Below are 13,019 nucleotides of genomic sequence, written 5' to 3' on the forward strand. Positions count from 1 at the left end.
GTTATACCTCTGGATTCAAGCAAATTACACTTGTTTTTATAAAACAGTAAACCTGCATGTATGTATCATTAACGTCAGCTATTTCTTTCTTCACCTTCCTCTAAGTTACAAGTAATTGAACAGCATCATCCCTCTGTTAGTAAAGCAGTAAAACCATCTCTATAATCCTCTGTCTTTATTCTAACTGCATTGTGAAATTGGTTATTTCCACTTTGTCTCCCTTGTGCTGACGACATCTTTTGTGCAGCATCTCTTCCTGGGTATGATATCATGGATAACCTCCATCTGTCTGCTGAAGTGTTTTTTTTTTACTCCCTGTCTGACCCTTTTGCGAACGGCATCCTACACAATGACAGCCCCACACTGCTGAACGATTCCTATTAATATTCATACTGCTCTGAGTCCCTGTATAAACAATGCCAGCTTGTCAGCCTGCACACTGCAAGCTCCAATTTATAAGGAATACAAATGGTGCCCTTGTGCAGATAAAAAGAGCAGGTCAGAGTAAAGCTGGCGGCTGCCTGCAGGTTAGTTACAAGACGGCATCCATGAATAATTAGCAGATCACCCTCTTCACCTTCTATGCTTGAAAAGATACATCCCGAGCTGCGTTCTCCCTTTGAGAGACGCACAAACTTAGAGGGTTTGTGATCATACAGGAGGAATAACACGGATAAAAACTGAATGGACAAGGGAAGCGTTGTGCAATTTCAGATTCTGTGATCTGAAGGTTTTCTTTCTTTAGGATTCCACCAACTGTTGAACCAGTATGGATAGTGAACAATGCTCATCTGATTTTAAATACAGTAGAAAGATCTAAATTGTAGTTAAATATCTACTTTCATGCTTGAATGGATGGAGCCACAACAGACCAAACTTCTAATGTAAAGACGCTCACTACATTTGTCACTAGAGGACACTGTTCTGTACGAAACTCACCATTGTTCAAAACCAAATGTAAACAACTTATACAAACAGGAAGTCTTACCCTGGCTCTGGGAGAAGATGTCTGTGGTCGGGTCCTGCTCCCCATCGGAGCGCCGCGGTGGAACAGAGCGCAGCACCCGAGGGTCCAGCTGGGGCAGGGTGCTGACGCACAAGGTCAACGCTTGGTTCACAAACGCAGCCCTCATGTCATCCATCTGGAGGGCAGATGCTGGTTTACCGTTGAGCAACAGGATCTCATCCCCTGCTTGCAAACCTGAGAGATATGAAACGATACAAGAGAGAGAATGAGAAATGTGAAAAATCTGCTTGTATAGGTGGAAAGTGTAATGTGTACACAAGATCCACACAAACACAACTTTAGTGCCATACTGTGGCTAATTATGTCGGGACTCTAATGTGTTCCAATACATAAAATATGCATCCTTGCCAGCTTGTTTCGCTTCAGGCTACAACTGACTTAACAAGACTGGATGAGTTTGAGGAGGAGGAGGGTGCGATGCTTGTCTATTCCTGTCCCTGTCAGGACATATATAATCTATAGTATGTGCCGCTATACACAACAAAGAAACCTTGAACTTCAATCGAACGCAGCTTCAGATAGAGTCTTCCCCCCCGCTTCCCTCGACCACCTGTGCCTGGGTCCATTAATCGTAAATTAGCGGTCAATCAGGCGACCAATTAGCAGTGAGCCTGGCCCCATAGACCTGATTGGTTGTGACAGCTGTTTAGACTCTGACGGCGGCGGGCTCACCTCGCTGCGGCGTCACACATGATTGATTTGTGACTTCAGTGTCTTCTTTTATAGCGTCTACTGTAATATGGCTTTCATAACGCACTGGATGCAGCAATAACCAAGCACACACACACACACATACCTAGTTACGTACACAGACACACACACACACAGACACACACACACACAATTTAGCCCTAAGTTATGACCTAGTTGTCTGGGATGTGAAATGTCAGCTGTAGCAGAGTCTTTATTGGACAGGGAGAGAGAGATAATGCCTCTGGACATATACGGTTGTGTGTGTGTGCGTGTGTGTGTGTGTGTGTGTAAGGGGGAGGGGGAGCAGTGGGAAAGAGAAAAAGAGATGAGCAAACACCCTTCGGGGCTCCCTGTCCAGTGGTTGGCCTGGTTTCTGCGTAGTATCCCCTGCAGAAATTCAAACTCGATCTCGCACACCCCATTCATCCTCCTCTCTTATAGTAAAACACACACACGAACACACACTGGCTCATCCCAGTTTGCACATGGACCCACTAATGTTGTGCCTGACAAACCTAATTCTGTGATTCAGCAACATATAGTATAATATTTCCAGAAACATGCTTTGTGTTGTCTGGATGCCACAAGCCGTCTTCCCCTCCAGCCTGTGGAGGTAAAAAGTCAGTTCTGTGCTCTAGCAGCTTTTCGGATCGCTAATACACTAGAGGACACAATCTCACACTAGAGTAACCTTGGTGTGACGCTGGGGGCACAATAAATGGGGGTGTGTTATTTTCTCTACATTGGAGTTGTATCTACAGAGCCGCCGAGTGTTTCTCAAACGCATTAGGTCTCTCTGGCTGTGTGAAAAGATGGGGGAGCTGTGAATGGGGGTTGATCTCTGGACCCGACTGGTCACACAGCATTTCAGAAGCAGACAATGGAGGGATGTTATTCTTCTTTGCTACCAGGAAGAAAAGAAACAAACCAGAAATTCATATCTCTGATGCAATCCTCTTTTTTAAATCCCTAGATCGAGGTTTCTGCACATCTTGGCTACGTAGCGTATAGGAAAGGTGAATTAAATATTTTTACATGCACTGAATAAAAGATTTCGGGGTTTTCACTTGACCGTTGTTGGCCCGGCTTTAGTTTTTTAAAGAAAGGCACAAGGCAGTTCCACGATGGGACTACCAAGAGTGAAAAGCAAAACACTGTGAATCTGCAAAAGTTCCACCTTGTTATGTGTCCAATAAAAAATCCCTGCATGTACTTTTCACCATTACTCTTATTCATGGCTAGTATTTTCTTTAACAAAGCATCCGACTGCAGATAAACCATCTGACGGCTGCTAACACCAACATGCACGTGCCTAGTGTACGTGAATGGTCATGTGAAATGTGTTTGCAGGTGTCTTAGAATGTGTGGACGGAGATTATTATAGATTTAAAACACAATTTTAAAACGAAAACATTACAGTATGGATGCAAAAGCATCTCTCAACACAAGATTGCCTTTTCTCTCCTCTGTTCTGAGCCACCAGGCGTCTCTCTCTCGCCATGGTAATGTTGCTGTGTTGGCACAGTAACTGATGCGATGCAGTCACACAAAGCTGCACTGATAAGATGTCATGTGGGATCAGGTGTTTCCCAAGTCAGGTGGTTGAGTGTTATGTGTGAAATGTCAGCTCGGGAAAGAAATACTGCGTGTTCCCAGTTTTCACATACGCTTTACATACCGACTGTGGCTCTCAGATTCAGCTGTGTATGAATATGAGCTGTCATCAGGTTTGGTAAAGAAATACGCACCTTTGGCTGAGGCCAGTCCTCCTTCTTTCACTTCTGTAATGTGGAGCTGCTGCGTCCCATCCTCATCTATAACAGCAACAGAGAAACCTACAGATACAAAAGAAAGAGATTCAGTCATTAATTCCTTTACAGCTCTTTGAAATATGGCATTTTGACAGTGTGCACTGCTGCAGCATAACTAGAGCACAATTAGATCCACTTAAGATACTCAGCCAGGGTCGTCCCCTCTTCAGTCATTAACCGAGCATGACTCAGTGAAGCCCATTACAAAATCAATTCGATAGCGGATTTAAGAGTGTGACAGGAACTGAGTTAATCTGATTTAAATTGGGGCTATTGTCTGAGCGTACCGTATCCGATGGTGAAGGACTCGGCGTTGTCAAAACGTATCATCTTGGTTGTTTTGGGGCAAATCTCAATCTCTTTGTAGACCTGCAAACACAAGAAAATTACCTTTAATTGACAACAGCCGTGTCAAGGTCATGTTATCGCTCGTAGTAAAGAACGGACACATTCATGTATTATTCAGGCCCCTTAACAGAGCAATTCCATTTGAAGGTTGTGGGGTCACACTCCAGGTCGAGTCTGTAAAATGAGTGGGTGCTCACACACGGGGGTCAGACCTCACAGCGGGCCAGAGCATAGACACAGCTGTGTGTATGAAGCAACAGACGGGGACAGGAGGCCGCAGTGTGCTATGAGCTTCAGTGTGGAGGAAATAATAATGTGATATCATACACAGAGGATGAAAGAGGGTGGAATGAGTCACTGATCAAAGCAGGAGGATAAAAGAGCTCTTGAGGAAAATACAGTGATTGTTCTGTGGGAAGACGAGTTCAGCGAATCACCTACACAACAACGTCACACTGAGAATTCCTTTCTGGGTTCACGTTGGCAGATTAATGTGGAGGTGAGTTTTTGTGTTGTTGTTGTTGCATTGACTGATTGTTTATGTGAATAATAAGATAATTACAATCGTGCACAGATCACAGTGCACACAATATAGTCGGAATGCTGTTTTGCATAATTTATATCATATATGTGATGATGTGTCTTTTGCATCCAGGGAATTTTGAATGCATTGCAAGCTCAAAATCTGCAGCCAAATCATAAAACATGCACAAGCTTGCATCCATTTCTGCCAGAAATGAAATGGAAATGAATTTATAATGAGGTGATGACCCCGAATTCCAAGTGGAATATCTTTGCGTCTCAGCTGAGATTGTTTTAATTGTCACATAATGATAATTCAGGGTTTTTTTGCCGATTAAAAAATGATAAATTCAAGTCATTTAAAGAACATAATAAATTAAAGGTAAAAACTACAACCAATATTAAGGAGTAGAGAATAACCCTGGAAAAACCATGTTATCAATAGTCTTTCCAACAGCAATGTGCGATGGAAGTAGCGTTGAAGAATTGATACCTATTTATATGCATTTAAGACCTAATACATCATATTTTAACATATTTAAGGTCAAAATTCAGATTTAGACTTTCTCAGAAACCTCGTTACTGTATTCTCATCATATCTGATTACTTGATATTGTAGTTTCATGGTTGTGCATCTGCATATTTACTCCATTATGTCACAATCTATTACCACGGTCCTTAAACGTGCATTTCCTCACCAGATCTGAGATGTCGTCTTCCAGCTGAGGAACACAGAGGAGCATTTTGTTGTCAACCCACACTTTCAAACGCAGGTAGTGGCTGGATCGGTCAATCTTGTGGGTCTGTAGGAACGAGACAGAAGAGAAACGAGAACAAAACACGGATGAAGAAGCTGCTTTTCAAAATTAGAGACACAATCACACAAATTGATGCCATTTAACCCCAACTTGTGATTTATTCTTCCTGTGATTTTAACACTAACCCTGTCATCACATGATACAAAATATAATCTCAACTATCAAAACACTGTCTTCTTTACCACACTCTATACGTCATGACATCCACTGAGACCAGGAGAAAGTCCCACATGTATGAACTTGTGTATGTAACACACATATTTTCTCCATACATGTACCACACAGGGCGCATGAATTAGACGCTCCAGTTCCTTGCGACATGTTTATGGAATGCGTGCACACGATCGCCCACGCACACACGTTGATCAGCTTGTTTTCTGACAGACACTTAAGTGGAACGTATACGTGTCATTAGGCATCATTATTCTCGTGCTGCGGCTGAGACCAATTAGAGAAAAGAGGAGATGAAGTGGAACGACAGTTGACAGGACCGTTGTGTGTGCGTGTGTGACAGTGACGTGCAGTGTTTATTGTAAGCAAGCAACTAAGATAAGGTGACATCTGCACGGTCCTTCTCTGTTTTACTAGAAAATACCTGTCATGGTTTTATGCCTAAGGTTCTCTCAGAAGATTCATATACTTTCTGTATGAATTAAAAAAATGAAATGTACATATTTGTCTGTCAACACACTGTTAATGTTGAGAATCCTTATGCAACCACTAACATTATTCTTCACCAGAGCTGTGTTAAATTTAATGGGACATGTTACTCAAGACTTCATGTGTTTGTCGAAGCTGTTAAAATAAATCATTTGCTCGACCAGTTTTATTAGCTGCCTTTGTGTTTGTGTGAGGCCGAGCTGCTCATCCATCACCTGTCAGTCCAAATCGTGTTAAACGTTCTGTAATCATATACCTATGTGTTGTGCAGCAACAGACACGCATAGCTAAGTCTCCACTTATATAACGTGTGTGTTGCTATCAGCAGCAGCCCACCTTGCAGATGGTGCTGAGGACTTCCAGCGCCGTGTCCCCGGGCTGTATGATGGCCAGGACAGGCTGGTTGTTTGGCAGACACACCCAGGAGGGAGTCAGGTAGTCGGGAACCCAAATGTAGCTGTCGACGTTCTGCTGGGGAAGACTCTTCACTGATGCCTCTGTCTCCTTCTGAGAAGTCAACAAATGTAGACACACACAAATTGAGGGTTTATGCATCGATGAGTTGGTTTTGTGCTTAGTGAGAAAAACTAAATTTAGTTGAGCGCATACATCAACCAATACGCACAAACTAATCAATACCTTTCATCAAGATCAATTGAAAATGTTAAAAAAAGGTCCTGCTTTGCAATGTTTAAATAAAAAAAAATCCTTCCCTCATCCTTTCACGGAATTTTGTGGAAAAGTATTTGGTAGTTTTCTGATAATCCAGCTGACAAATAAACAATCAAACCAACCGAAATCAAACCAATAAACAGGGGTGAAAACATAACCTCCCCGACAGAGATACAGATATTCTATTATCCACAGGTATTGCGCAGAAATCCCCCTAATTCATCATTATTGATTTTCCTGCTCGCTAAAGAAACCAGATTTGCCTGGACTGATGAGACCAGAATCTGCTGGTGGCCTGAAAGCAGCTGGAATATCTGATTACAAAATCTAATTCATGTTGTTGATGAAAGCCTCTTGATGCTGTGACTCTTCTCCCTGTGTGGGTATGTGTTACATACATGTGCAATGGAACCTTCACATGTAGAGTATGTGTGTACATTCCTTCCAACCTTTCAGTGCGTCAGTGTGACCTTAGACAATCTGGCGGCCATGTCAGCCTCGTCTCTTCTGCTCGACCTCACACTGTCTGTCACTGATACCTTATCAAGTGCTATCAAGTAACAGCAGCACCCTCGTTTGTTCTCTCAGGCCTCTGCCGCTTTCCCCGCACCCCCCAACTAATCACTGTCTCTCCTTCTGTTGCCCCTTTCCCCTCTATCTGTGCATCACTCCATCACCTCCCTCCTCCCGATCCTTCATTCACGCCACACAATCCGTAGATGGTTAACGCTCTGGCCGAGTAAGCCCGGTTTAAATACATTTGGATCTGGCTGCATAGTGGATATAGACAGTTTTTGTATTTGTATGCACAAACAAACGCACATGCACAAACAAAACACAGACATAAACATACCGGGGGGGGGGGGGCTCATAGCGAGTACCTCCCCCAACTCCCTGAACTCCCCAGCCCTGCTCAGCACCATCTGCCTCCCCTCCTGGCCCAAGTAGGATGCCTCTGCTGGGTGGGCGGTTCACCAAAATCTCCTTCTCTCTTATTCCCATCTTTGCCTTCAGTGGGTTTCCCCCGAACAAACACAAAAATTAAAGTCTAAGCCCATCAGATGCAAATATTTTGAACGATTCTGGCCGGAAATGCTCATTGACAGGAAATCTTTGTCACTGATGCAGCATTTTCAGCTCCATCGACAAACTGAGTTCACTTCCTACAAAATGCATTTCTTTACTGTAACCCCTGCCAGCTGAAGTTGGGCGTGGGAGGAAGGAAATCAATCTCCCATGGTGCCACAGGGGGCTTCCACAGTTGGAGTCGGGTTAGCGCTGGATAAGTTTGCTTCTATCTCCGGAGTTCAGACACAGGCCTTTATTCCCTCTCCCCCTCATCTCTGCATCCTTCAACCAGTTCTCATTAAATATGGAGCTGCCTGGCTTGTACTTGCTCAGCCCACGGGTAATTGGACATTTTCCCCCACAGTTCATATTAATTCATCATTTACCGAGCCTGGTATGAGGCAAGACTGGAAAACTACAGTCCTGTGGTGGCCTTAGATAATCTTTCTGAAGACTTGAAATCGTCAGAACAATGCAGTGTGTACCACAGATACCAGCGAGAGCACAGATGGTGTGAAACCATCTGGTCCCCTGGTAGCAAACGTCTGCATAATGTGTTGAAGCATCTCAAAGCTAATGATCTGAAGATATCAGATCAATTTGGTCTCAGTAGGATTAGATGACAGGAATAACCCTCTGGTTGATACAGCCAATGATGCTGATAGAGTCGGAAATGCCCGAAGCAAATGAAGACAAGAAATGGGAATGTGTCAACGTCGATCTGGAGATGATGTTGAGGGTCGAGAATGAGAATACAGTAAGAGTAACGAGAAGATAGAGAACGCGAACCCATGTTACTCCTGCAAAGGTTTGTTGCTGGAGGAGAAACAGCTGCAGAAAATGAAGTGGACGTCTGAAGACACTAAAACTTGGAAAAATGACCTCAAAGAAATGCTTGTTGATCTGGAAAGGATGTAGGGATTTTTTTTGTGCTTCTTCACCCAGATAACCAACCAACTGAGGAACCAGAACACCAAAAGTATGTCAGCTCAGTCAAAAGAGGTGGAGAATTCCACTGTTGTTTCGGGCCTCGGGGCTTAAGAAGCCCATCACTCGTTATACAAGTACAAAGGTTCATCAGATGCCCCAGTAATTTTTATGTTGGCTGATGAGAAAGGAAAACAATGACATGGAATCGGCCAGCAGCTGAACGAGCCCTGGTTCTCTGAAGTGAATGCCAAACTGACAAAGGGAGGAGGAACTTAGTGCTTTGCCTTAGGTAGAAAATAACTGTAGAGATACAAACATTCTTTGTATTTGATTTTTCATTATTCATTTGAGTTTGGATGCAGGACGGACAATGGAACATAATGGAAAACGAAGTTCTGGCATACTTGTGGTTACACAAATTAAATGGTTATTGTCTTTAAAGATCTTCTTGAGAATGTTTTGTCTGAAGAATGAATAGAAAAGACAAAGTGGATTCCTTTGATCCATTTGTACTTTTAAATAAAGACGATGAAGTACTTACAGATTTCTCACTCACGGAGTCTTCAAACATTCGCTCCAAGGGTTTTTTCGTGGACTCCATCCCATCGACGAAAACCTGCAGCCGCACAAATATAGCATTTAACATCGCTGCTGCATCTAAACGAATCGTACTCACAACTAGAAGGAACTTTACACTGGACCTTTATTCAACTTTCAAACCCACATTATGTCTTTCTTTCCTACATTCTTAATAAAACATTTACATTAGTATTTATTTATTTGACACATGCTTTTAGTTTCTATCTAAAGGTACGAAAGGAGGTGACCTGGTCGATGGAGAGATGACCCTTGCTCTTCCTCTTGGAGGTTGTGTCCAGCCCCCACAGGGAGGAGAACCGGCTTCGACGTTTGCTGAAGGTTCGAGGCATCGGCTGGTTTCGCCTCCGGATGCTGCACTCTGTACGAGCCGCCACCTGCAACAGGGAAATAACAAAAAACATGAATTTAATTGGAACCCTTATTGTGAACAATCAACATTAAAGTTGTTCATGGACTGATCGGATAATATTCATACAAGCACCTACGAACAATGCAGATTTACAAAAAATAAAAATAAGACTAAAATGAATTAATAACATAAAACGCACAGAAGCAAATACAGGAACACTAATCAATAAAAGCTATAGTGATTGACAAGTGAGATAAAATATGATACAATAACAAAAAGGCTGTATGTACACTGACAGCAGTACGATGAGTCAATGCACTATGAGTCACTCTTGCATTCAGACATAAATGCACATGGAGGCGTATAAACACACCAAGACACAAAATCACACATTGTCAGTATCTGCTACTGGAACATCTAGAACAGTTTCAAACTCTCAACCCCCCTCTCTGACCTACAGTGCAACACAAACGGAGAAACCACTACTGGCATTTCTGGGTTAATTCAACTTGAACTACTGGGCCATGAGCTGCTCTGACTCACTGACTATATGGTGCACACGTACTAAATGTGACGCACACACTGGTATGTATGTGCACACGCACGCGAGCACATTATATAATTGTGTGTGTTTATTGGTCTCCTCACTACCCTCATGAGACACACACATGTCAAACATAATAGGTCAGGTTGTCTTCAAGACTCGTCTCATGTGAGCTGCACACGCTAGAGGACATTTAACTGCCTATTTCACCACAGTGTCTCTGTTGGACATAGATAATAGCAACACTGATAAAGAGACATAATTCCTGAAGCAAGAAAAATGTAATTTATTTGGTTATCATAAAAAAACAAGTCTTATAAGGACTTTCAATAATTGTATTATATATTATTATGTTTGTCAGCTGGTTTAAGCAAAAGTTGATAAAATAGATTTCCATTAGACTTGGTGGAAGAATGGGAAATGGGCCAAAAAAGAACCCATTAAATGTTGGCGTGGATCCGGACAAAGGGATTTATTTGATATTGAGTGATAAATGTAGAAGGCTAACCATTGTAAAATGTGCTATAAACTCTGATCAGTTATTGCAGTATTTGTCGAATTCAATAATAACATCTAAAATGTGGGTGATAAATGGAGAGGATGGTATTATAGAGAAAATACAGGAGGGAATAACAGATATAGGTTGAGAAAAAGAGGAGGAAATGGTGAAGAAAGACTAGTGGGATGGAAAATATGGCAGATAAGGAGACAGAGTCTGAATGAGACAGACACAGACAAAGGAAGTGGAGGTGTAGGCAGCAGAAGGAAGGGGTGGGGGGGGGGCAGCAGAGCAGAGTGTTAAGCCTGTTTGTGGGAAAGTGCCTCAGGGATGGCAGCTTCCTAACAGAGTTTTTATTGATCCACCAATCGCTGAAAAAAACAAACCACACTGTGATGTTATGATGTGTGATTGTGTGTGTTGCTGCAACCAGCTTGCATGTGAAGCTGGACCACAGAGATACTGTTTCCACCTGCTCATCTCCAATCTGCTCTTTTCGAATGTTACACGTCAGCATATGGATCACTCCATCAGCGCTTGTGTCATTCTGTACATCTTCAGAGCCCTCGAGGTTACGATATTCACACAGTGCGGAGCATGGAGCGAATAACTCGGCTTCTACCCGCAGGCTGAAGCCGTCAGTACCAGTCGCAGAGAACAAATGTCCAGAATGTCTTGTTGTCATCTTCCTATTATTTGTCAAGTGGAATGTTCTGAATGTTGCGACGTGAGGACACTGTCTGCAGGTGCATATATTTAAATGTGTACATTGTGTACATAGGATACCTTGAGATGTTAAAGTACATGTAAGGATAGAGTGAAAAGATGAGTGCAAGACAGTTTAGTTAGGTTTGTATTAAATGGCTGTTTGGATTTGGATTATATTTGCAGGGTTAGATTTGTCAGGGCCAGAGTTAGGATTGTCATATCCTTGAATTTTAACTTAATTTTTTCTGTTGGGAGTCGTGAAGGACAGACAACCGTGTTTTAGTCGTTCAAAATGCACGGAGTAGAATTTAAATATGAAGTTTTGGAACCAAGTCAAACCACGGAAAGAATGCAGCAAAGAGACAGGACCGTTTCTGTTGTGGTTTTGCAGCAATGCAAATTCATGCAGCTGGAGTGTGATCTATTTGTTTCTACTGAAACTGACTATTTCCATTGTCAGTGTAAAGTTTGAAGCTACTGAGGGTTGCAGAGGAAAAGGCCCAAACATCTAACCTGTGTCGAATATGAACAAGAGGTATACAATAAGTTTGTAACTTAGACTGTCAACAAATGTTTCTGTAGCCTAAAGCTGCACAGGTAGCAAACCAATTCAGACTGACTGCAGGGGCGTTGCAACAGTTACCTGGGGCCCTGAGCTGAGAGAGGCCCTTCTAAGAATGGCAGCGCATCTTCATCCACAGCAACAACAATGAACTCATGTGTATGCATGGTTTGCATTATGTTTAAAATTTTGATATCAACCCAAGGCCCCCTTTCCAAGGGCCCCAAAGTCCCTTGAAACGCCCCTGACTGTCATCAGAGAATCAAACATGAGTCGACTCTGGCTTGTCTGCATTTGAACAATGTCTCCAGCTCTACATGACTTCAAAGCTGATATGTGGCTGTTTTCCTTTTATTTCTGCATTAATGTCCAAATATAATTGTTTTAGCTTAAAGCTACATAGGGTGTGTGGTAGTTTGCACATTTGTCAGGCATGCAGAAATCCCTGCTTTCAGTAGGTGTCAGTGACATTTCGCTCTCTCCAACACCCAGATAAACACACCCACTCTCCAAGCTGGGCTGGTACTGAGAGTTGGCAATTGTGAACCTCTCACGCAATTCCTTCTGCAGCATGTAGAGACCCGTGAGACCGAGTTTGAGTTTCAGATTAAGGAGCTTTGATAAGGTTTAAGAATATAATGGCTGCAAGTTGTGGAATGAGTTTAAGTGTGTGCATGAATGGAAGTGGATGTATGGGAATTCGTACCAGTGCATGGAAGGAAGATACGGAGAAGATGCCCAGTCGTCCCATGGCCAGCTTGGTGGGACGTGACGCGAAGCCCAGCAGGCGTTTGGGGTTGGGGGGCTCGCCGCCCTGCAGACTGGCCAGGTAGCAGCGGCAGCGGAACAGATCCATGTGAAACCGCTCCAAGTTCTGCTCCCACAAGAAGATCTGAGGGAGGGAGACGTGTGAAACACAGTGAGAGGGATGGATCTGTGGTTATGTAACATGGGCAAACTTTGCTGATTAGATCCACATTTATCCCTGGGACGGCCAGAGATGAAAACCACAAGAGAGAAGAAAAGGGTTTTTAAAAATATATGCATAAAAGATCCCTGTGTTACATGGTGATTCGGTCGTTTCAGGAGGATGATGTGGGAGTGCTGAAGCCCCTGTGGAGAGGTATTACTCACCAACACAGCCCCCACCAGTCGCCGACCTGTTGTGCTATGTGCAATGTATCACAGGGTGGACCGTGGGAGGCGGA

General features: G+C 43.1%; 1 protein-coding gene across 1 annotated transcript in view; it reads right to left on the minus strand.

Annotated features, from left to right (window-relative positions):
• LOC133969986 (rho guanine nucleotide exchange factor TIAM1-like) overlaps positions 1–13,019 on the minus strand; it is a 53,164-nt gene that overhangs the window by 15,152 nt on the left and 24,993 nt on the right. The window contains exons 9-16 of the mRNA XM_062406751.1: positions 12,518–12,703; positions 9,377–9,523; positions 9,091–9,165; positions 6,216–6,386; positions 5,100–5,204; positions 3,819–3,900; positions 3,469–3,555; positions 989–1,201 (exon numbers count right to left, since the gene is read on the minus strand). Of these exons, the coding sequence (XP_062262735.1) occupies positions 989–1,201; positions 3,469–3,555; positions 3,819–3,900; positions 5,100–5,204; positions 6,216–6,386; positions 9,091–9,165; positions 9,377–9,523; positions 12,518–12,703 (1,066 nt within the window). The remainder of the gene's footprint in view (positions 1–988; positions 1,202–3,468; positions 3,556–3,818; positions 3,901–5,099; positions 5,205–6,215; positions 6,387–9,090; positions 9,166–9,376; positions 9,524–12,517; positions 12,704–13,019) is intronic.

This window comes from Platichthys flesus, chromosome 15 (assembly GCF_949316205.1).
Source record: "Platichthys flesus chromosome 15, fPlaFle2.1, whole genome shotgun sequence".
Classification (NCBI taxonomy): domain Eukaryota; kingdom Metazoa; phylum Chordata; class Actinopteri; order Pleuronectiformes; family Pleuronectidae; genus Platichthys; species Platichthys flesus.